General features: G+C 39.8%; 1 protein-coding gene across 1 annotated transcript in view; it reads right to left on the bottom strand.

Annotated features, from left to right (window-relative positions):
- Window positions 1–17,285: 17,285 nt before the first annotated feature.
- The window catches only part of MED1 (mediator complex subunit 1), a 38,837-nt gene continuing 30,123 nt past the window's right edge, over window positions 17,286–25,999 (bottom strand). The window contains exons 15-17 of the mRNA XM_083379311.1: window positions 25,807–25,902; window positions 25,351–25,456; window positions 17,286–23,273 (exon numbers count right to left, since the gene is read on the bottom strand). Of these exons, the coding sequence (XP_083235437.1) occupies window positions 20,012–23,273; window positions 25,351–25,456; window positions 25,807–25,902 (3,464 nt within the window). The 3' untranslated portion in view covers window positions 17,286–20,011. The remainder of the gene's footprint in view (window positions 23,274–25,350; window positions 25,457–25,806; window positions 25,903–25,999) is intronic.

The raw sequence follows: 25,999 nt of genomic DNA, 5'->3' as shown, positions 1-25,999 counted from the left end.
TCAACATCTATATGAAACCGCTGGGTGAGATCATTCGTGGTTTTGGAGTTGGGTATCATCAGTACGCTGATGATACCCAGCTTTTTCTTTCGACCCCAAACCACCCCAGTGATGCCCTCAACGTGATGTCCCGTTGCCTGGAGGCGGTTCGGGTCTGGAAGGGGAGGAACAGACTTCAACTCAACCCCGACAAGACTGAGTGGCTTTGCATACCTTCATCCCGGGTCAATTCGGATATTCCATCTCTTTCTATGGGGAGTGAACTATTACCCCCCGTAGATAGGGCTCGCAACTTGGGAGTCCTCCTAGATTCATGGCTCACCTTGGAAGATCACATAGTGGCTGTGACTAGGGGGGCTTTCGCCCAGGTTCGCCTGGTGCGCCAGTTGCGGCCCTATCTAGGCCGGGATGATTTATGCACAGTCACTCACGCGCTCGTGACCTCTCGTCTAGACTACTGCAACGCTCTCTACATGGGGCTGCCCTTGAGGACCACCCGGAGGCTCCAACTGGTACAGAATGCAGCCGCGAGAGTTGTGTTGGAAGTCTCCCGATACTCCCATGTTACACCTCTGCTCCGTGAGCTGCATTGGTTAACAGTTGTCTTCCGGGTGAGATTCAAGGTACTAGTAATGGTGTTTAAAGCCCTACATGGCATGGGTCTGGAGTACCTTAGGGAACACCTGCTGCCGGCATCAACTTCCCTCTGCCCTGTGCGTTCCCACAGAGAGGGCCTCCTCAGGGTGCCACCGATCAGAGAATGTCGATTGGTGGCCCCCAGGGGGAGATCCTTCTCTGTGGGCGCCCCGGAACTATGGAATCAGTTACCGGTTGAGCTCCGGATGGCGCCCGATCTTCGCTCCTTTCGCCGCGATCTAAAAACATACTTGTTCGAACAAGCCGGCCTGGCCTCATGGGGGATTGGTGGGGTTTTTACTGTCATTTTATTCGGGTTTTAATATGTATTGATTGTTTTTAGTGGGCATGTATTTAATCATTTTTTAATTTTTGTAATTCTGTATTTTTATTCTTGCCCTGTTCACCGCCCTGAGTCCTTCGGGAGAAGGGCGGTATAGAAATATTATTATAGATATATTATTATAGATAAGTTCATTGCATAAGAACAGGAACAACCTCAAATAGGAACACAAAGCCCCCCAAAGGTATAAAAACCTACCCATTCCCAGCTCCATTTTGTCAGCTGCCCCAGACCTGCGTGCTGTTGCTGTTCTGCTCTTCAATAAAAAACCTTCTTTTCAAACAGCCTCCATTTTGTTTATTCCCAGCTTGGACTGGACCTGAAGATTATTTCCAGCTTGGACTGGACCTGAAGATTTTTCTTTCAACACTATTATGAATAGCCATAATTGTTATTTGTATCCTTATGAAAGTTCTACCAAATCACATTACACTTCTATCTACCCATAATAAAATATCACGATAATGGAGCCAGCACACTCTGATGCGCCACAGTGCAAAAGTTTTTTTCTCATTTTACATACAATCTATACCAAACCACAAAACTATAGATCACATCTTTCTACATATATTGAAATCTGAAAGTCATGGGTCTGACAATTTTGGAACTACCTTACTCAAAAGCACAGATCAAGTTAGTAAGCATCTTGACTTCACTTGATTTTTAAATAGAAGTCATATTAAAAACCAACATCAAATCACAGAGGCCATTGACCTGCATACTGTGAGCAATCAGAATTGGAAATCTAATCATTCTTAGCAGCCCCATAGTATAAAAATTTGAATCCAAGACAAAAGTCCTATTGTGTGTATAGAGTGAGCCATCACAATTACAGATTTGACTATTTGGGCACCATAGTTGTACAAACTAAATTGGCACTAGATAAGAATTAGCACAATTCAGCGCCAATTTGGTGCTGACCTTAGTTGCAAATAAAGGAGAATATCTGTAACTCAGTGTCAGAATCCATTTATATCACATTTCATAATTGTATAGGTAGAAAAATGTGCTATTTCTGGGGATTCTGCCATCTCTCCGAGGGGGGGGGGAGAGGATGGTTACTAAAGCGATTTTCAAACAACAGGGAATGTTTTACTGGGGGAGGGAGGGGGACAGACAGGTCTGGATTGCATCTTCATTTACAACTGAAAAGGAAAGCAATAACCATAAAACCAAGGAGAGTTCCCTTTCCCATGGAAGGCCCTGACACCTAGCAACTGATGAGAGCCTGACCAAATGGATGAGGGGAGGGGCTGAAATGGGAATGCTTTATATAGGATTGAAAAGTAACTTTTGTCAGATTCCGTCTTGTATTGCCACAATCGATTCCATCCTAGTAAACATTTTCCTTTTGGACTAAACTTGCATCCAAGAGTTCTTATTTCCTAAGATGTGGATTGAGGTGGGTCCTGACACTCAGGAATGAAATGAAGGATCCTTGGTGCTCTCTGAGCTTGGTTGTTTTCTTGTATACATTTTATTACCCAAACTAGGTAACATCATCAGTACTATTCATTATCTTAGTTGACTAGATTCTTGTGTATAGGCATAAGCAATAAATTAGCTTAACTGGAACTTTACTAGTTCTAATTCTTCCCACCTGACAGATTTACATAAAACTTCCAGATCATAGAGGTAATCCTTGACCTACGACCTCAATTTAGCCCAAAATTCTTGTTGTTAAGTAAGACATTTGTTAAGTGAGTTTTGCCCCATTTTACGACTTTTATTGCCACAGTTGTTAAGTGAATCACTGCAGTTGATAAGTTAGTAACCCAGCTGTTAAATGAATATGGCTTCTCCATTTACTTTGTGAGAAAGTAGCAAAAAAGGGATCATAAGATCCAGAGACATTGCAGCTGTCATAAATATGAGTCAGTTGTCAAGTATTTGAATTTTGATCATGAAATCATGGGGATGTTGTATGAAAAACAGTCATAAGTACTTTTTTCAGTGCTGTGAGTGGTCACTAAATGAACTGTTGTAAATTGAGGAATACCTGTATGACATCTGTTTACATGGTACAGTACAAAACAATCAGCTGTTCAAATGTTTTGAGCACATTTAATGCCAGTATAATTTTGTAATGGATATCCCTGTCTCAATTGTGGTCATAGTGAGGCTATATTCAAACAGTAGGTCTAATGTCCCCAAGTGCAACACTGGATTCCCATAATACCTTCCTGTGCTGGTAATGCCATATTCTTGCCTGCTCTCTCAGTCTTCTCACCCTGCTTTTATCCATTACTCCATTCTTCTAAACCAAGCCATATAAACCAGACCATTCAAACTACCAATCAAGAGAACCAATCAGCTGTTTGTTATGTATTGGATTAAAGTGAACCGTTGCATCCGATAGCACCAGGTGGCGCTGTACCAAAACTGCTGTAGCAAGGATCAGCTTTCGGCGGGAAATCTGAGGTTTGAAATGATTGGTTGAAGGTGTACCTGGCCAGGTATATAAGGAGCACAGGTAAACCCGATTTCCCAGTACAGTTCTACCACCAACAAAGAGCTGCATGCTGTACTCCTCTGCCTGGCGTCTTTCCTGCATTGCAGAACCCACTACACAATACTGTTCATAATTTAAATGTAGCTTCAAACGAACAACCAAACACACGACCAACTGACCACAATGGCACACAAGACATTTATAAGCTAAGGAAAATAGGAAAAGAAAATCCTGCTGCTGATGTTACCTAGCCTGGTAACGATACCTTCAAAAATTAAATTGAAACAAGCCTAGAGAGCAAACCACTGTCAAAAATCAAAAACCAGAGCTAGAAATATTTTCTATTATTTCACTCCCCAAAATGTCCATATCAATACCTAAGCATCCCACTTTATCCCCCCAAAAACCTCCCCCATGCATATACCTGTTGCTTTGTTATATCATCAAGATTCAAAAGCCAGTATAGGAAGCATGGATCCCAACATCCCTTTTAATTTTTATAGTCAATACTTTCAAGTTTGCTGTTGAATGATAAAGCACATTTATAGCTGAAATACTTTTGCACAAGCCAAATTACTTTTGAAACTTGTTAGCCAGTATCTGGTAATTTATTCTGAAGCATGGAGCTGCAGTGTTTTGTGTCTGGTAATTTTCAGAATCTTAAATTTAAGCCCATTCTAATCTGGCTTTTGATCAGGAGGCTGCATTGAAACTTTCCTAATTATCTTCATCAGTGATGGATGATGAGAATGTGAACTTGTACTTATATTCACTGGCATGGCATATTCAATCATATCCTCATAGAGCAACTTTGCCACCAGAGTTCTACTTGTTAGATAAATAGCCATATAAAATACTGAACTGAGAAAAAAAACTAAAACTTTTTTTAGTCTGCGACTAAAGGAGTAAAGGAATGATCTTTGCTTCAACCACGTTGGAGCATTGTGATTAATGATTATGTATCATCAACTTGGTGTCTACTCTTAGTGATCATATAATTTACTCCACAGTGATCTGCCCCAACCTGATTTTTCATGGCTTCTAATGCTAATATCATTGTAACTGAGTTCTTTCACCTTATTCTTGGTTGTCCTCTTCTTCTGTTTCTTCCCACCTTTCTCAGCATTACAACCTTCTCCAGAGAGTTAGGACTTTGCATAATGTGTCTGAAGTAGTATAATTTAAGTCTGGTTTAGAAAATAGAGTTCAGAAAATATAATAGGCACTGGCTTATGATTGAGTCCCTTGAGATTTAGTTTTGTCTCCTGTTTCTTAATATCTACGTGATATTTGGCTAAGGAACATTGTCTGGCAGTTTGGGTTGTAACACATGGATGGCATATAACTGGACTCCTTTTGGCCAATTTTCTGATTATTAGGAGATGACAAGAATCTTAAACTGTACAGATTTATCTTACTACCATGATAGTTTTCTCACTCACAACATATATGATGTTGTTATTATTATTTGCCCCCTATCTTGCCATGGCCTACTCTTTGTATCTTGTGTATTATTACCAATTCTCTTGATGCTGTTTTTTTAAAGAAATCTATTTTTCCTCATATTAGTGTTTGATTAAATTCTGACTTCGGTATGCTGTTGAGTGCAATGTACATTAAAGTGGTAATACTATCATTATTGGTAGGATACTGCTCAAGGCAGATATGATGCATAAAGTTGTGATATTTTCATTATTGGTAGGATATTCCTGAAGGCAGATATGATGCATTTAAACATTCAAACAAAGCGATTTTCCCTCCCTGTTCCCAAACTGTATAGAAATGAGTAATATGACATGTACTAATTACATCAGTTTTGAATCTGATGTTCATTCTAAAGTGTATCTGACTAAGAAACAGGTATCCTTGGGGAAAATCCATATCTTCCTGCATTTGGAAGGGGTGGTAGCGTCTTGATTACTATTGTTAAAAATATTTCCTAATTGTGGATTGATTTATCTTCCTCCATGATCTCAACTTTTTCTGCCAATTAAGTATCAACCCAGATTTAAGGGTTTGGTTATGACAGCCCTAGACCAGAGCTCCCCAACCTTTCTGTGTTGGCGGCCCAAAGGGAAAGGGAGGAGCAAGGGCATGTGCATATGCATGCACACATGCATGTGCATGCACAAAAAATGAGCATGCACAGCAGCAGCACTAGCACCCACATGCATGTGAAAGTGGACCGCGCAGTCCCGTAGCAGTGCTGGTGGTGGCACTGGTGCCTACGTGCATGTGGAAACGGGCTACTAACACCCATGTGAATGCACAAATGGGAAATGCATCCACACACATATGCAAATAGGCCGCTAGTGTCTGTATGAACTGGTAGCAGCACTAGTGCCCCCAAGCATGTGCAAACAGGGCCACTACCATTTGCGTGGTGGCACTAGCACACGTGGGGAGGGTGTGTACACATGAGCATGCATTCGCCAGCTATTGCCATGGTCCCGGTGGCCAACAGGCCATGGACCGCTACCAGGCTGTGGCCCACAGGTTGGGGACCCCTGCCCTAGACAACTTGGAACTGGAATACTTGTCAGATTGCTTTTATTAATTTAGACCTGGTAAGTAACTGAGATCATCCAGGAAGGCCTTTCTACATGTATAAATATTACTAGAAGCAATGTACTCAAAGGTGGGCCTTTTGGGGGGTGATCCCTTACCCTGAAACTAGGATGTTTATTAAAATGCTCTATGTAAGTCCTGTTTTAACATATTTACAGAAGACCAACAGTTTGGGCTATATTTGATTACCAAGAGAAAGCTGTCCTACAGTACAGGGGCCAAAACAAAGTAGCACATTATCCTGATCTCAGACCCCTGATCTCACAGTAGTGCATTCTTTTTTGTGATATTTATTGGATCCATTGATTCTAGTTGAAAAAAGGAGACCTGAAGGTATATAGAACTTTGTAAGTTAAACAGTGTTTAAACATCATCTGAACATCTACTGGCAATCAATGCAGAATCAGCAGCACCAGTATAATGTATCTGTTGTATCTAGTGCTATTGAATTTTGTACCAGCTGCACAGTGGTGGGATTCAAATATGTGAACAACCGGTTTACTGTGTGAATGCCACTTCCAGAAGTCTGTTCTGGGCCTGGGTAACAAAAAATTAGCTACTGGTTCTGCCAAAATGGTGAGAACTGGCTGAATCCCACCGCTACAGCTGCAGTTTCTGGGTTACTTTAAATGCAACTGCATGTAGAGCACATTGTCAAGCATTGAGACCAATGGAGTGTTTGTCCCATGCCACTCCTGAACCCAGACTGTAAAAGGTCTAGATAATCCACTTCCTCTAGGGTGTTTTGCATTTGCACTCTCACTTCAGCTTTATTTTTTTTCCCCAAAAGAGGAGGTTAAGGACACCTGAATCTAGGAAGGGTCTCTTAAAGAGGAGCTACAATATAACTCCATTCAAGGTCTCAGAAAAATGAAGCTTAGCCATAGATTGTCCTAAAGATTCTTGTTATCAAAGATGTTTAGGCATAGATCTGGGAGGTGATAGCTCCCTTTTTATGAAACCCTTTGCAATGATCCAGCCAAAAGTGGCAAGGGACACATTAACAAACTTTTTTGACTTTGATGGAATTCACAGGCCAAAGAGAATTCCAAATTAATATAAGTCATTGTCCCGGTCACTACCATGGATTCTGCCCATGAAGAAAAGATATTGGTGAATATGAGTGACTCTGATTGCAGGCATCATTTCTGTCTCAACATTTCCTGGAACTCCACAATAGCCAAAATCAGGTTGTTTAAATATGCTCCAAATGGCTAGCAAAATGTGTCTAATTCATAAAACCTTAAAGCAGGTAATTGTAATCAGCCTGATGACCTCGTGAAGGTCTTGGGAGACAGTCTTATCTGGACCAGAAACAGATCTGAGTATATTTATTTATTTATTTATTTATTTATTTATTTATTTATTTATTTATTTAAATTCCATTTATATCCCGCCCTTCTCCGAAGACTCAGGGCGGCTTACAAGCTTAGCAGTAGCCTTCATTCTATGTATATGCCTGCTTATTAGGGCTTTCACACACACCCCAAGCGGCATTATTACAAAGTCAGCTTAATTGCCCCCAACAATCTGGGTATAGTAAAGGGCTAGATATCATGACTTCCATTTTCAGATCATTAAATAACTGCTTGAGGAAACATACTACTAAATATGGGAACATCTGGGTACAGTGGACAGGACATTACCTGGGACAAGCCTATGATTGCCATAGGCAATCTCCCAGGGGGAGATCCTTCTCTGTGGGCGCTCCGGAGCTGTGGAATCAGCTACCGGTAGAGCTCCGGATGGCGCCCGATCTTCGCTCCTTTCGTCGCGATCTCAAGACGTTTTTGTTTGTACAAGCTGGCCTAGCCTGATGGGGATCGGTGGGGTTGTTTTATCTTTGGTCTCTTAATTTTATCCTGGGGTTTTTAGAATTGTACTCCTATTGTTTTAACTAGGGCAACCGTTTAATCTTTTTTTAATGTTTGTATTTGGTATTTTATTCTGCCCTGTGAACCGCCCTGAGTCCTCAGGGAGAAGGGCGGTATATAAATGTTATTAAATTAAAATTAAATTAAATATAGGCCATGAACAATTAGGGCTTCCTAGTCCCAGAGATCTAGAGATTGAAATCACCTGTAGTATTATCAGCAGGTGAGGTAATTCTAATGCCAATCCTGAGATTAGACCCAGGGCCCCAGAAAGGGATTTTTCTGTTCTCCCCCCCACCCCCCCGATCTTGTTGTTGAAATTGATGACAAGAGTCTGAAAATTGGGAAGACAGATCTTTATGAAAGTGATATTAACCATCTCACCAAACCAAGCTTCAGTAATATGATCAGCAAGACTGTTCATCTTCTACCAGATCAGCTATAGGTGGACATAATACAAGGGCAAATCGGAAATAAACCTCCATTTGGTTATCGATGACAGATACTCACAGATGCAGAACTTTTATTATACACATTAGAAAACTACAACATTACTTTTCGACATAATTGCCATTCAAATTGAGGCACTTGTCATAACATCTTACAAGGTTTGAAATTCCTTAGTAGTAGTCGCTTGGCGCCAAATCTGGGCTATAGGGGTGTGTGATCAAAAACATCCCAACTGCTTCAAAAGTTCTTGGGTGCAGTCTAGCGGTGTGCGGGCGAGCATTATTGTGAACCAACACCACACTCGAAGTCAGCATTCCTGGACGCTTGTTATGGATGGCTCGTCTGAGTTTTCATAACGTTTCACAGTAGACTTCTGAACTGATGGCCGAACTTCACTAGCAGTACTCCTTTGGCATCTTTACATTGGGCGGGATTTTCTATGGAACTACTTCCGGTTTGGTGTTGGTTCGTGATAATGCTCACCTGCACACTGCTAGACACACCCAAGAACTTTGAAGTAGTTCCATTGGTATGTTTTTAATCAAACCCTCCCCCCACCATAGCCCAGATTTGGCGCCAAGCAACTATTACTAAGGAATTTCAAACCTTGTAAGACGTTATGACAAGTGCTTCAATTTGGCGATTATACTGAAAAGTAATGCAATATTGTAGTTTTCTAATGTGTATAATAAAAGTTCTGTATCTGCGAGTGTCTGTCATTGATAACCAAATGGAGATTCATTTCTGAATTGCCCTCATATATACCATCACCAATTCTAAGCTGAGGTCTTTAGCCACCGGGGCCTTGGAGAGGAATGGGACTGCAACTGCAGGAAATACCAAAAATCTAGATGTCTCCTGCCATATGGTATTTAGAGTTTCATAATAAACATTTGTCACTTTTCCCACTACCACTGTGTTGCCATGATCCTGAGCGACTAACAAATTACATTCATTCCATTGATAATCTGTGGAAGACAGCAATCTGGCAGTGCCATTCACATTGGTTCTCCTCCAATATTATTTTTTACTGTTACACAACCCTATAAAATCCTAGAAAGCCTTTACATCTCACAGCACCTTCCTACAATGCTTTAGGTTAGGAAGTCCTTTTTTCTTAGTCTGTCACTGTGAGCTTCCTATTTTAAATACAGCCATTTCTCCAGGAAGTCCAGATCTGCAAGTAATGTAAGTCCTAATTACTTTCCAGACTGGCTCTGTTACTGCTTCTCATACAAGTGAAATGAATAATAATGGTGATTGCTGCATTGTGCTTACTGTATTGTTGATCACATCATATTACATTTCTAAATCCCTCTGTACTGTTTATTCAATGATCTGTTGCTCCAGACCCAACACCAATTTGCGTGGGTCAAGCCTCATAGAATTGGCAAGACAGGAAGAACAATATGGGTTTCAATAAAGATTATTTAATGTTAGTTTAGGGTAAGTGCAGAATTTTGTAAACCATAATATGAATTTACCAGCTTCACTTATAGTGAGTTAATTAAGGCAGAGTCTCTTTGAAAAACCTTTTTCCACTTCTCTCAGCACTTGGACTGAGTTTCATTTTCTGAATTTAGCATTCAACTGAATCTCCCCTAGCTTTCCTGCAGTACAAAGCAAGCCCTTGAAGGAATCTTACAGCCTCCATTACACAGGTAAATATTCGATATCAGTGGCCCCCAACCTTTGGGGCATTGGGCACCGGTTCTGTGGAGAAAGGTGTTCCATGAACCAAAGGGGGTGTGGTTTCATGTGCTGCCTGCATCCTTGCAGATGGGGCTTTGCTTGTTTGCGTGGCCCGGTTTCTGGCATGCTGTCGTCTAGTACTGGTCCACGGACTGGGGGTTGGGGACTCCTGTTCTATATAATTACCTGTTATGCAGGTAACTGTCCTCCATTATTATCCATTAAATAGATAATAAAGATGATCTCTCCAATTATTTGTAAAGCCCTAAATGGTTTGGGACCTGGGTATCTTTGAGACCACCTGTTCTGAATAGAATCTGTGTAGTTGTTTTCACTGACCCTGGGAAAAAGAAAACGTTGAAAACACCACAGGTTGAGAACATATGGAGATTCCTCCCTAATCTAGAAAACAGTTCCATCTCCTGTGTATCAAAGTGCGCTTACCAAGAAAATAAAAAAAGCTCTGCCTTAGCAAACTCATAAATTAAATCCTGAAAGTGACACCCAAATTTATGCTAATTACACTGTCTTTTCCCTTTCAATTAAGTGATTGAAGAAGTTTCTGTGAGAATCTAATCAGTTGTCAGAAGTCTTTTTGCTCAGTATATATAATAGGTTCCTGAGAGTCCCCACTTTGAGGGATGTCAGGCAGGAGAGGAGCTTGTCTTCCCCAAACAAGAATGACCTGTTTCCTCATAATCTTCTAGAGCAGACATGTCAAACTCGCAACATCACATGACATCGTGCAACATATTGGGACATTTTTGCCATTGCCAGCAATGGAGTGGGCGCAGCTTCCGCGTGACGCATCTGGTCCACAGGCCGGCATTTTGACACCCCTGTTCTAGAGGCTTGTTAAAATCTGCTTATTCCACAATATGTTCAGGGACTAGATGTCCGTGAGAAGGGCACCATAAGTTAATATTAAACAAGGACCTATTACTAGACTATATTATTTATTTGATTAAGTGTACTGTTGGACTTGTGAACTATTTAGTCTTGAGTGTAATTGAGATCTCACAGAAGCATAAAGAACTACATGGAAAGCTATTATAAAAGGACAAGAAAAAATAATTTAATTTTCATCAGCAGATAATAGAATGGAAATGTTTGGTTTGTATAAACTGTTTCAAAGTAAGATAAAGCAAAATTGTCTATGGATCACAAACCTGATCATATACTAGTGTTCATCTTTTATGTGTAATGCTTCCTCATAATCTGTGATGCGGTCATGATTTTGTGCCATGTTGCTGTATGAAGTACAGGCTCAAGCTGAGTAGATAATGATTCAGGGACATAGGAAAAGCTGCTAAGAAGGGACTCTAGTGATTACCAAGTATAAAATGAAAGGCCTACCTATAATGAAGAAAGGTTAATTTTTTTTGAACTTTTTTCTTCTAAAATATTTAGTACCGTAATTAAGCAGAAATTCAATATGCTGTAATACTTGGCAGATCAGCTGAAAATTTTTAAGTGCCAAAATACATTCAGAAAATTGAGTTCAGCTTATCCACAGATACGTTTATCTACAAGTATGTATAGTAATACAGTATGTTTTTAAATACTTGTGGAGATAGTCCTTGAGTTATGACCATTTGTTCAGTGACTGTTCAAAGTTACAATGGTACTGGACAAAAAGAATTTAAGACCAATCCTTGAAATTCTGGCTGTTGCAGCACCTCTGTGGTCACATGAACAGAATTCAGATGCTTGGCAACCAGCTCACACTTAGGATTAGTTGCAGCATCCCATGGTCACGGGATTGCTGTTACCAACCTTTTCTGCTAGCTTCCCACAATCAAACTGAATGGAGGAGCCTTCAGGGAAGGTCATAAGTTGCATGGGGATGGGGTAAGTCTCCCCAGTTGGCCTTTCTTCGCTGAGATGTACTACACACTCTGTTGTTGCTGTTCACACACAGAGCCTTCTTTCCCTGGCCTCCCTCCATGTGCCAATTAATGACCTGCATATCTTGTGGTTACACCAACCGAGATCACTTGCATTGTCATCCTAAGTGATGCAGTCATGCTGTATTTTCAGACTTGCAAAATTCTGTTAATGTGTCATTACATCAAAGTAGAAATACCGGTAGTTCACCTGGGCATTCTTTCATTTGGTACTACTTCACAAGGCTGGCATATATATTCACCTAGAAGCCAATCTACAGCTAAACTGATGCTCATATTTTTAATCAGGTGCATCATGAAAAATATACATTTCATGGATAAACCCAGGGCTTTTTTTCCCTCATAGAACACTCAGAACGGCATTCTGGCACCTTTTTTTGCAAAAAACAAAAAACAAAACAAAACCCAGCTGAGCTCCCTTATTAGCTTTCCTAAGCCTATTGCAGGGCTAGCAATCTTGGCTCTTTTTTATGACTAGTGGACTTCAACTCCCAGAAATCCTGAGCCAGCCATGCTGAGGGGAAAGGGAGAGGTTTCCAAGCTGAGCCATGCTGGCTCAGGAATTCTGGGAGTTGAAGTCCTTGAGTCATAAAAGAGCCTGCACTAGAGGAGGACATTAACATTATTTACAGGGTTACTTCTTTAGGAACTAAACTTTTAGAATCTAAAACAGCTAATTAAAAAAAGCCAACAGGAAAGAACCTCACATTTTTCATCTGCTTCTGTCTTTTGGAAGGTAAAATTAGATAACAAAATAATCTATTTCCTGTGTTAACATCTCTGCAATGAAATCAATAAAGGTAATAGGAAAGAAATGAGAAACATTTTTTCTCAATGTAATATGTCTAATTTAGCTGATGCTAGAAAAAAAATTAGTATCTTTTGTACATACTCTTGAAAACTATTTTGAATCTATTACAACTAAACCACTTTAAATTAAACAATTCTTAAGAATGAAATATTCTTAATTTGGACTTTACTTTTACTGTTTGGACTGTTGTGTGTTTTGAAAAATAGATTATTTAGAATCTAGTTATGTTGCACTTCAGTCTTTAAATAATTAACCTAGTATATACATGACAATATATGATGTTTTCCCTGGTGAGCTTAACATCAATAACAACATTTATTAAAAAGGCTAAAATAATTTCTGGGGGTATTATCTGTATAGTAAAATTTTGGACAAGCAGTGATCATGTTACATATGTGCATAAGCGTAGTCAGTAGCATATGCCTTTTTAAAAATATCAAACATGCAAAGAAACAAAAATAAGTCCAAAATATCTGTATTACATCCAGAAATGCCAACTTTGCAACCAATATTTCTCATCCATAACTATGGCACCCTAAGGATACCTGCATACATGCAAATATTTCTCTGGGATCAGTAACGCAGCAGGGATTGCTTTTTCCTTCCAGTAACATATACCTAAAACCAGTTTATTGCATTTGGCAATGGTACTAAAAAAATCTCATTGTCAATCAATATAATTCATTTAATTTGAAATCAAGTGAAAAATTGATTTAAATTATTTTATTAAAACAAATTAATGGAAATTCTTTTATAAAAAGTTGCCTCAAACAAAATGAGTTTGACATGCCTGCTCTAGATAGTTGAATGCTCCAAAATAAATTCTAGACCAGGCCTGTACATGCAGCCTACCAAGCACCCTTGGACAGAGCACAAACTTTTTTTTTTAAGTAATAAAATCACCACCACTGTCCTGAAAGTCATGTTGCCTAGTGCCTCCATGGCTTACTATGACCACGAACTCCAACACTGTAGATGCTCCTCTAGTCACCAAATCATTGATTAGCCCACCAGCATTCCTTTGCAGACCACAAGGTTTTTTAATTTATCAGTGTGGGCCTTTCCCTTCTACAAGTTGCACAGATCTCTTCTAGATTTTCCTCTTGCCTTTTTGAGTTAACTCCTTGGTCTGTCACTGAGCAAGAATTAACTTTGTAGGGAAGCATATTATCATTTGATGTATATTTAACATATGTTAAATTATATAATATTTGTATGCAATCCACATGGCGAGGTTTGGGGAAACTTACAATAGAAAAAAATATATTTTTAAAATCATAAGATTAAAACATCGCCTGGCCCGCACCGCCTCCGCTGCCCGCACCACGCAGCCCTGCCATATAGAGTGGGCTCTGCTGCTCCCACAGCACCAGCTGTGCCAGCTCCAGCCCTGGGGGGGAGCCCACTGCCAACACCCTTCACACCTGTGACTGCAGCAGCGCCCCCCCCACCTCCTGCGCCCGCCAAGATGAGAGTTCCGGCACCTTTTTTTTTTTTTTTTTGAAAAAAAGCACTGGATAAACATGAAAATTTCTAGGTTGGTTTATCTGCAAATGGGCTTAGGTGCAAGTATGTTCAATGCCACCCAGAGCTGCATGACTGCAAGATGGGCAGTAAATTTACTAAATATATAAAAGCATTTAATTTTGATATATAATCAAGGGTACTTCCGCCCACACCATATAATGGACTCAAGGCTTTCTATGCTGGCATCAGAGAAATGGTTGCCACATATGCCCTACTATTGCTACAAGCTTCCACCTATTGCTTTTGATCTTACAGATCTTATTAAATTGTATCTGATCCTAATTCTGGAATTAGTGTTACAAAAAAATGTTATATACATAATTATCATTACATGCAGACAATTCTATGATGATTTCATGTAGACCCAATAAAAAAATTCTGTTGGATTGTAAGGATGTGTACCTCAGATTCAATGTTGGGCCACCAGGCCACCACAAATATGAACTTGCAAATAAGGAGATTATCTTTCTTACATTATAACCTGGTAGGGTTATATAAGCATGATCTCTCCCCATCTTAAAACGTCAAAGTGTTTAGATACAATTAACTAAAAGTTTGGCTTTTTAAATTGTATATAATCTGAGATATTAAGTCCTAAATAACATTGAGCATATTCAGTGGTATTATTGGTAGAGTGAAGTCCCTTTGCCAAATGAAACAATTTTTTAAGACAAACTGGGATAGAGATTATGAAGCTGTTACCTCCTATTTTGTATTAGTTGAATTTTGTTTTAGCTTTATAGCAGAATAAATGCCACACATATGCCCTTTAAAACAAATAACCAGCATCAGTACTCAAATTGCAAAGCAGCACATACTCTTTGTAACAATTCACTTGTTTTTTGGTTTTTTAAGGACCATAAAAATGTGATTTTTCTTAACCTTGCTTGGGGGCAATCACATTCAGCAAGGTTTTTCATTCTCAGAAATGTTCCTATCTTCAAACATTTAAAGGAACTCCAACATTGTAGAGGATTTGGAGGACAGTTCTAGGTTATGCATTCAGTTTGTGTACTTATCAAGGCTGTTAAGACTCCTTCCATGAGCCAAGAATGTTAGATAGTTGTTGGCAAGCTACTTTTCAAGGAACCTATCCCGCATTATTATTGTTATTCTCATGGCTCTTAAATAATTTTAAATCATAAATAAAAATAATGAGCACTTGTTTCTGCTGTTTGTTGGGTGTAAAGTGAGAGTCTATAATCCATCTATCAACTAATAATGAAGTCTTCAGGAACAAAAGGTTGAAAATGAAGGAAAAAAACCCATAGACAAATGGTTCTCAGTGCATTAAATCCTATGTTATTGCCATGACCCCCCCCAAATAATCAAAAGAAGTAGCATTTGCAATTACAGGGAGTGCAGAATTATTAGGCAAATGAGTATTTTGACCACATCATCCTCTTTATGCATGTTGTCTTACTCCAAGCTGTATAGGCTCGAAAGCCTACTACCAATTAAGCATATTAGGTGATGTGCATCTCTGTAATGAGAAGGGGTGTGGTCTAATGACATCAACACCCTGTATCAGGTGTGCATAATTATTAGGCAACTTCCTTTCCTTTGGCAAAATGGGTCAAAAGAAGGACTTGACAGGCTCAGAAAAGTCAAAAATAGTGAGATATCTTGCAGAGGGATGCAGCACTCTTAAAATTGCAAAGCTTCTGAAGCGTGATCATCGAACAATCAAGCGTTTCATTCAAAATAGTCAACAGGGTCGCAAGAAGCGTGTGGAGAAACCAAGGCGCAAAATAACTGCCCATGAACTGAGAAAAGTCAAGCGTGCAGCTGCCAAGATGCCACTTGCCACCAGTTTGGCCATATTTCAGAGCTGCAACATCACTGGAGTGCCCAAAAGCACAAGGTGTGCAATACTCAGAGACATGGCCAAGGTAAGAAAGGCTGAAAGACGACCACCACTGAACAAGACACACAAGCTGAAACGTCAAGACTGGGCCAAGAAATATCTCAAGACTGATTTTTCTAAGGTTTTATGGACTGATGAAATGAGAGTGAGTCTTGATGGGCCAGATGGATGGGCCCGTGGCTGGATTGGTAAAGGGCAGAGAGCTCCAGTCCGACTCAGATGCCCGCAAGGTGGAGGTGGAGTACTGGTTTGGGCTGGTATCATCAAAGATGAGCTTGTGGGGCCTTTTCGGGTTGAGGATGGAGTCAAGCTCAACTCCCAGTCCTACTGCCAGTTTCTGGAAGACACCTTCTTCAAGCAGTGGTACAGGAAGAAGTCTGCATCCTTCAAGAAAAACATGATTTTCATGCAGGACAATGCTCCATCACACGCGTCCAAGTACTCCACAGCGTGGCTGGCAAGAAAGGGTATAAAAGCAGGAAATCTAATGACATGGCCTCCTTGTTCACCTGATCTGAACCCCATTGAGAACCTGTGGTCCATCATCAAATGTGAGATTTACAAGGAGGGAAAACAGTACACCTCTCTGAACAGTGTCTGGGAGGCTGTGGTTGCTGCTGCACGCAATGTTGATGGTGAACAGATCAAAACACTGACAGAATCCATGGATGGCAGGCTTTTGAGTGTCCTTGCAAAGAAAGGTGGCTATATTGGTCACTGATTTGTTTTTGTTATGTTTTTGAATGTCAGAAATGTATATTTGTGAATGTTGAGATGTTATATTGGTTTCACTGGTAAAAATAAATAATTGAAATGGGTATATATTTGTTTTTTGTTAAGTTGCCTAATAATTATGCACAGTAATAGTCACCTGCACACACAGATATCCCCCTAAAATAGCTATAACTAAAAACAAACTAAAAACTACTTCCAAAAAATATTCAGCTTTGATATTAATGAGTTTTTTGGGTTCATTGAGAACATGGTTGTTGTTCAATAATAAAATTAATCCTCAAAAATACAACTTGCCTAATAATTCTGCACTCCCTGTATATCATATATGAATATTGATGGATAATATGACAAATTTATAATTATTTATACCTTCCAGTTAATTTTAAATATTATAATTAAGTCAAGATTTCAACAGACTTTCCAAAATAGCATTTAATAATCAGTATTTCCTCCGCATAGAAAATGACATTAAAAATGCAATAATCAAAATAAGGCAAATATTTCTACCAAACAAATTTATTTATATGTAAAAACCAACATATATTTTAAAATACTTTTCAAGAAGCTAAAACAAATTACTGTACATTATACTCCTTACCCACCTGTCATAGGAAGCATAGAGTGAAAGTAAAGGTCATATATTTACATAAAAAAAACAATCTAAGCTGCTGCAATTAAGATTTAAACATGTAGCTTTCCTATCTTAATTTCTTAATGCTTGGTTTGACAATACTGAGGGATTTGAGTTATTGTGAATAAGTAAACATTCTTTTGAAAATAATCCTTTTGTCATATGATAGCAAACTTTAGAGTTAGCACATTTTTTCAATATAACATATACAAAAGAAAAAAAGACAATGTATCCTATACTGTGCACATGTTTGGGCAACTCAATATATACGGGGAATTTATGACTGACAGCATACTGGTTTTAATGCCAACTGATGAAATAGACCTACAGCCAATACTGTATCTTTTTACTCAAATGCAGACACAATATTTAAAGCAGCAGTTCCCAACCTTTCCAGCTTTGTGTGCAAGCAGTAGGGCGAGTGCACTTGGGTGCATGCCCACCACTTGTGCATGTGGAGCTGCGCATGCTTGCATGCTGCTTCTGCAGCCCGGTTCCAAACAGGCTGTCGCTCTGGGGTTGGGGACCCCTGATTTAAAGGACCAGTTGTATTATGTTTGCTTATCACCATTCTGCATATATTTTCAAAAATTCTTGCAAATGAAAGAGAATCTCTATTCTCTACGTATGACACTGTATCTGGAATTATAGCAAAGTTTTCATGAAGCTTCACTTTTGAAAATCCTATGTGCTGCTAGTTAGAACTTTGCTTTTTCAATTAAAAAGAGTACTATAGAAACTGAACACATGACAAACTGACCAATAAAGAATTGCATGTCTGTAATATGGTGCTATATAAGAAATATCAGTTAAATATTTCTTACTGTTTCATGGATCTTGTGTGCAATTCTCAATCAACCATCTGCAAGTTACAATAATATAACTTGCTCTAAATTTGAAAAAAAACAAGAAAACAAGAATGCAATACGAGTGTTATCTCCATTGTATCTTAGGGTGGCATTATCCAAGCTGGCTGCTGGAACTGTAGGCTAAAACAATCAGATTTCTTAATTAGCTGGTGGAAATGTAAGGATTTTTGTTTTGCAGGATAACAGGTTAAGTGAAAGCTGCCTCCTATTCCATTAATGCACAGAATCTAAGAATAGGTAGACTAACCAGATAATACTTTGGAAAAATCAATTTATTTAGAATGCATAGTCCTAAGGCCACAGTTTAATCTATCAGCACAGAGATGGCCATATACTGCCAATGCCTAATCCAGATCCATAAAGAGTGCTGAGCTGTGCAATTTTTCAAAATACTGGTCAAATGTCAGTGTTAAACTATAGAAGACAGGAAGTATTGGTTGGTAAACTGATGCATATGTATGTTGGAAGTCTATGGAGTCTCAGTTCATTTCCTATGACAAAATATAACAGTGCAAACAAGGGTGCTTCTCCTAGCTGTTAATTTTTCAGTGTTAACACTGTTTCAGTGTTATTCCACTAGCATGAAAAGAGGTAATGAGCTGGCCAAACGTTTGGGAACTAAAACTCTTTAAAATACTGTACTACCGATTCCTATTATATGACCAAGAATAGCACATTTCTAGAGTGGCTTATACATCAAACAGGACTCATATTATCTCAATCCATAATGTTAAAAAAAATATACCCAGTGAAGGAAAGGGACATGATGCTTTACAACTAGAATTCTTTTCTTTGCGGTTTGTATATACATACAACATTTAAAAAGACCAGAAGTATTTAAATTCTGTGTTCAAGAGTTTCTAAAACCATCCCTTTCTGCCTCTCATCAAATAATGCCCTTTACTGTGTAACTGTTACACAGAAAACAGGCATGAAACTCAACACAGGTACTTTTTAAAAATTTTATAATACGAAGAGTAAGTCAAATTACCTTACAGGTATAACACATCTATATCAAAATACTTCACCCTTTTGGACGAGTGCCAAAATTGGTGCTCTCTGTAAATTTGTATCAGATTGGGGTCTTTTTCTTAAAAGGAAATGTGTCAGCACCTAAAAGATCTAGAGAAATATCAGGCACTAAATTGCTTCCAATCATCTGTGAATGAAAAGCTCTACCTAATATGAAGTATAAAAACCAAACTATAGATGCCAAAAAAGATTAAAATTAAGCACCCAAATAGAAATATAAAAGTGGTGCAATGAAGACCTATTTCTACTAAAATAGTAATGTTCATCCTCTGCCTAAAGGAATGCAATCCTGTGAAAAAGTGACAGACTTATAACCAGGTTTTGTGTGTGTGTGTGTGTAAGAGGCTCTTGGTAGACACGCTTCCAATATAAATGTGTTTCTGTCTGTGTATATTTCTGTCACACACACACACACACACACACACACACACACACACACACACAGAGAGAGAGAGAGAGAGAGAGAGAGAGAGAGAGAGAGAGAGAGAGAGTTCATTAGCTGTCCAAATCAGATTTGATTTACTTGTACCCATGCTCACAATTTTAATGTTATTATTATTCTTTTTTAAAAAAAACATAAATTAAACATTCCACACACGCACAACTTACAAATATTCTCAATTCCTTATCAGGGCAACATCCATGAGATCATCATCTTCCTCCCCAATTAAGAAATCAGGGCTGGGCCTAGATGGTCTATCTGATGTAAGGATGGCACTGCTTGTCATAGACAGGGACTGTTCTGAAGAGATGGGAGATTTAGACCAGTTTTCTGGCTTTATGCTGTGAGATTTCTTTTTGTCTCTCTCTTTGTCACGATCCCTGTCACGGTCTTTATCTTTCACTTTCTTCTTTTCCTTTTTGTGTTTCTTATGCTTTTCTGAGCTATATTCTGGAAGAGGCCTAACTCCATCATCAGAGCTGGGGCTATTCTGATAGGATTTTTCTGCTATAGATGATCCAGATTCACTCTCACTGTCAATATTTTGGGGTGTATATGCAGGTGACTTACTGTGGCTAGGAGAACAACGCTCATGCTTTGGAGTTGATCCACTTATCAGGGGTGATCCATAATTTTTGGAAGATGACATCTGAGGCCTTAAGCCATCCCCACTTCCTTCCCCAGGTTTTTGCAAGGTAACTTTGGCTTTAATACTAGGAGAACCGCCATCATGTTTACTAATAATTATTTTGGCCACTCCAGTGCTTCCAACACTCTTTGAATCAGATGCTTTCTTGGAAGATTCAGTGGAACCTCCTGAAGCAGGGATTTTGGATTTCTCCTTGTCACTTCTTTCTCGTTTCCCCTGCAATTCATTTCCTGATAGATTGTGCTTGGAGGACATGGAGTGGCCTGATGAACTGGAATTCTGGACCATCTGTCCATCCACTGAATCTTCCCCTGTGGGGCCACTGGTGACCACCCCATGTTTGAGTTTGTCAATGACAGCAGTCAGAGATGGCTTTTTGTTTCGGCTTGGAGACTTGCCTTTGGAACTCCCATGCTGATTCTGAGATGAAGATATGGAAGAGCTGCCAGATGAAAAGGAAGAAGAAGATCCCATTGAAGAATTTGAAGGAGGCGGCTTCTGGGACATGGAACTGGAAGATCCCATCCCTGAAGATGACTTCATGCTTGAACTTGATCCTGTCCCAGGAATGTGTGAACCTCCAGAGCCGGAACTAATAGGGGACTTTGCTTTAGATGACGGGGGAGTACCTGGAACAGGTTTCATCGGAGAGGCCAGCTTGTCAGAACCGCCCGAGGGTCTAGAATGAGAAGGAGAAATGTTTGGTTTACTCATGGAAGGGTTCATAAGCGATGAAGGCTTCCCTTGAGGTTTGATCTTGGTACCTCCAGAGCCGCTGCTGAGGCCGTGTTTTGTGATGGGGGAGGACCCAGGCTTGCCCACTGATTGGGTGGAGCTTTTGGACTGACCTGAACCAGAGCTGCCTTGGCCTGAGTAGAGGCTGCCGCTCATCTTGGACCCCGAAGACCCATCCGACTTGCTGCTCTTTATTTTGCCTGATGTCGAGGAGGAAGACGAAGAGGATGACGATGACGAAGAGGACGAAGAAGAGGAGGAGGAATGACTGTGATGACTTTTGCTGCTCAAAGAAGAGACTGAGCCACTGCTTGTGTACTGCCCATGGGAAGGTTTGCCAACAGTCACTGTTCCCTTGGGAATCTGGATGGTGATTTTAGGGATGGGAGGAGTAGCTACCCCAGGGGGTGTTTGAGACCTGCCTGAACTTCCAGGAGATTTTGAGCCACCTGTACTTGCTGGTGGGGTGAAAGGTCTGGTGGATGTACTATGAGAAGGAGATTTGCCTTCTGGCTCCACCTTCCTCCGCTTCTGGACCTTTTCTTTACTCTTTCCATCACTGGATGGGGTGCGATTGCGTTTTCCACCCTTGCCATCCAGCCCAGGGCCCGTTAAAGAACTCCCAGATCCATTACCCTCTTTGACCCGTTTCTGTGATTTCTCTTTACCCAATTCTCCCATACTCAGTAAGGGGCTCTGGCTTCCACTATGATGCTCCAATACATCAGAGGCTCCCAGAGCCTTGCTGGTAGCTGTGATAATACTAAAGTCGACTGTGTCCGCTTGGCTGATTGCCTTGAACTTACTCTCCCCTCCATCTCCCCCCAGTACTTGCACACCCAGAGTACTTATCGTTTGTGGTGCAAAGCCCTTGAAGTCATCAGCGTCTCCGCTCTGGCTGCTATCATCAAAATAGTCTTCTCCAAAACCGCTTTGGCTCTGGCTGTTCAGGAGATCAGGGTTGAAGTCAACTCCATCTGGGAAGAACTGATTTGAAGAGTCACTGTTTGGGCTTACAGTAGCATCAGCAATCAAATCAGCTGGATCAGTATATGGATTTTCACTGTTGTTTGACTGAAAAACATCTGGATCAAAAAGGGCACTTTGGGAATGCCCTGAACTGGATGAGTCCCTTATTGGTGTCCCAATAGGAGGACAATCTTCATTGGTATTCGGCAGTTTGGATGCTTCTTCTGCTATATCAGAAAGAATATCTGTAACATCAGCACCAATGCTGTCTGAACTGGAGAGCCGGACCATTCTCTGAATACTGGATTGGGCATGAGGTATAGACTGTGGATAGGTTGTTGGAGGGGTGCTGCACTGACTTGGTGCTGGAGTAATATGAGGAGTATCTAAGGTGTCGGTGGTCATGTTGACATCAAATATGGGGTTCTGGGAATCAACATCCATAGAAAACAGCTCTCTCTGAAAGTCATCTTCAGTCTGATGCTTTGGTTTATCCACCAACACACGTGACTTTTTCTTTTTTTGCTTATTGCCCCCTGGTCCCATCTCCATCCTCGGAGAGCCAGAGGAAGAGTTCTGTCTCTCAAGTGGACTGCTTCCATAAAGAGTTGAGAAATCTTGAGCAGCATTGTCCTTCAAAAGATTCATAAGCATTGGATGGTTTTTGGTGTTGCTTGCAGGAGATGACACAGGGGGAGGTGTGTGGTGTGGAGGAGTGGGACTAGAGCCAATAGTAGAGCCTACATTGCCTGTGATTTGTAGCAAACTTGTAAGAATGGGGTTCTGAGACACTTTGCTGAAGTCCTCCCCATGTCCAACTGAATCATGCCGTTCTTTGATGCCCATGCTCATACTGAATAAAGTGGAGATGGGGCCGCCAGGGAAAGTACTGGTTGGGGTGGTGGTGCCACTCATTGGGTTGTTGCCGGTAGTCATGCCATATCCTGGGCTGCTTGCAGGTGGCAGATTCTTCTTCACCATGTCTTCAACTGTCTCAGCAATGAGGGACAAAGCTGGTGTGTCTGCTTGGATTGTCTCTGCCTTCCTCCTAATGGCTCTCATAGTCACAGGAATTGACATGCACCTACAAGATACAATGTTGTAAAAAGATGATTTAGTGCTATTATTTAATAATTTTCTCGGAAAAGCACAACTACTTTTATCACAAAAGATGTGAACAACGGTGGGTCTGTCTTTGCATTTTTTACCTGAATATAATTCAGATGCTTTATGAATAGAACATAACTATATACACTTAAAAGTTTTCTTCTTTAGAACTATAAAAGGCAATACATAACTGAATGATAAATGAAGACCAACTAAGCGTGATTTTCAAGTCAGGGCAGTAGCATCCTTTGAAGCACAGATGGAGGCCTTTCTCAAATAATCTTTCCCACTCCTTCCAACTCTTTTTTTTTAAATTCCCCTTCTCTCAATTAACAAGCAAACAAAACAAGATATACTGATTTGTTTAAGTAACAATAAATGAAGTTAAGTATGTTCTAGTAGTTTTATAAAATGTGCCACAATTATTTTAGATTATTTTAAACTGAGGGACTGAATACAATTCAGAACATTATGTCCTCCTACTGTGCTCTATTGCAATTTATGTTTAACAAAAATAAGCACCTGAAAATAGTTACAAGTAGTCCTTGACTTACAAAGACAATTGAGACCACAATTTTTGATGCTAAGCTAGATTTATTAAGTGAGCTACACCAGATTTTGACTTTTTGTTGTTAAGAGAATTACTGCAGTTGTTAAGTGAATCATGAATCCAGCTTCCCCCATTGACTTTGCTTGTTGGAAACCCATTTGGAAGGTCTCAAATGGCAATCATATGACCCTATGACATTGCAACAGTTATAAATACAGGATAGTTGCCAAATGCCCAAATTCTGATCACATGATTGTGGGGTTGCTACGATGGTCATAAATGTGAGAACCGGTTATAAATCACTTATTTCAGTGCTGTTGTAATATAGAATTTTCACTAAATGAATGGTTGTAACCTGTGAACTACATGAACCTTAACTCTCCATATTATTTTTGTTTCAAAGGAAGATGCACTATAACATCACTGCCACAATTCTTGATTCTCAGAAGCAATTTGACAAAAATACAATTAATGTGTAGTCCCTAGCCTAGCTAAAATAAGTTGGCCAACTCTGAATAAGATAAAAATATGAGATATTCAGATCTCAAGTGTTGTACACATTTTCTTCTACATGAAAGTGTTGATATCTGATCAGATTCCACAGGCATATTATAGGCAATCCTCAACTTATAACCATTCATTTAGTGACTGTTTGAAGTTACAATGACACTAAAAAGTGACCTATGACCATTTTTCACATTTATGACCTTTGCAGCATCCCCATGGTCATGTGATCAAAATTCAGATAGTTGGCAACTGGTTCATATTTATGATGGTCACAGTGTCCAGGGGCATGTGATAACCTTTTGTGACCTTGTGATCAGCTAAGTCAAGAGGAAAACAGATTCATTTTATAACTGTGTTTCTAACTTAAGAACTGCAATGATTCACTTTTGTGGCAAGAAAGGTCATAAAATGACACTTGTCTCACTTAGGAAGAGAAATTTGGGGCTCAATTGTGTTCATAAGTCGAGGACTACCTGTACATATCATACACTGAACAAGCTAGTGGCCCAATTCATACACATTTCTAAGCTGTAAACCACTGCATGCAAACCACATTGCCTGGATGCAGTGGTGGGATTCAAACATGTGAACAACTGGTTCTCTGTTTGGATGTCACCTCTGGAAGTCCATTCTGGGCCCGGGCAACAAAAAATTAGCTACCGGTTCTGCTGAAGTGTTGCGAACTGGCTGAATCCCACCACTGCCTGGATAGTTATGGGAAACCATTACAAAACTAAGTACATTATATCTTAATATAGTATATGAATCTAGCGAATCTTGTTGTGTAGCTTTGAAAAAATTAGGAAAAGTAAATTCAGAATAATATTGCACTGAGTGAGGCTTTTTTTTACTATTGTACTAGGATCTGAAAAATAGCAGAAAACAGAAAAACAATAAAGAAAGATTTATGGTGAAAGTTATTTGAATATACCTCTGAATAATCACTTTTATATTTTACTAGTTTCAAGTCATCTGGTTTTTGTTTAAGCAGACATACCTTTGAACAACCTTTGCAATGAAATCATCTGTGCAGATGAGTGCATCAGAAAGCCCTTTGTACAATTTGCAGTTCACATGGGTAGAATCTTGTACATCCATTACCACTGAAAGACAGAATTCATGAGCAGAATGTTACTGAAAATAAGTGAATTTTCAGCCAATGTCAGTTTATTTGTATCCTGCCTTATTTTTTTTATAAATAACTCAAGGCAGCAAACATATCCAACATACCTTCCTCCTCCAATTTCTCCCACCACAACAACCCTGTGAGGTGAATTGGGCTGAGAATGTGACTGACTGGGTGACCCAAGGTTACCCAGCTGGTTTTGATAGCTAAGGTGGAATTACAGTTCATGATCGCTTTTTTCTAGCCTAAAGCCTTAGCTACTAGACCAAACTGGCTCTCAGTTTATACATATATCTTGCCCCAATCCTCCTCACTCCTGTAACTCACCACAAACTAAAGAGTCATTAACAGGGTGCTGAAAAGATACACTGAAGCAGGAGTCAGAAAGAGGGCAGACTTCAAACTGCAGGATGCCGGGGGAATCTGGAAAAAGAGCACAACTTGGTAATACAGCCAAGAGAAAAATACTTGTTAAAGTATGGATGGATATCAATATGAAGTTATAGAGAACTCTATTCAC

This window comes from Vipera ursinii (genome assembly GCF_947247035.1).
Source record: "Vipera ursinii genome assembly, chromosome: Z".
In the NCBI taxonomy this organism is placed as follows: domain Eukaryota; kingdom Metazoa; phylum Chordata; class Lepidosauria; order Squamata; family Viperidae; genus Vipera; species Vipera ursinii.
Note: the sequence above shows the minus strand (reverse complement) of the source record. Positions and strands in the feature narration are given on the sequence as shown.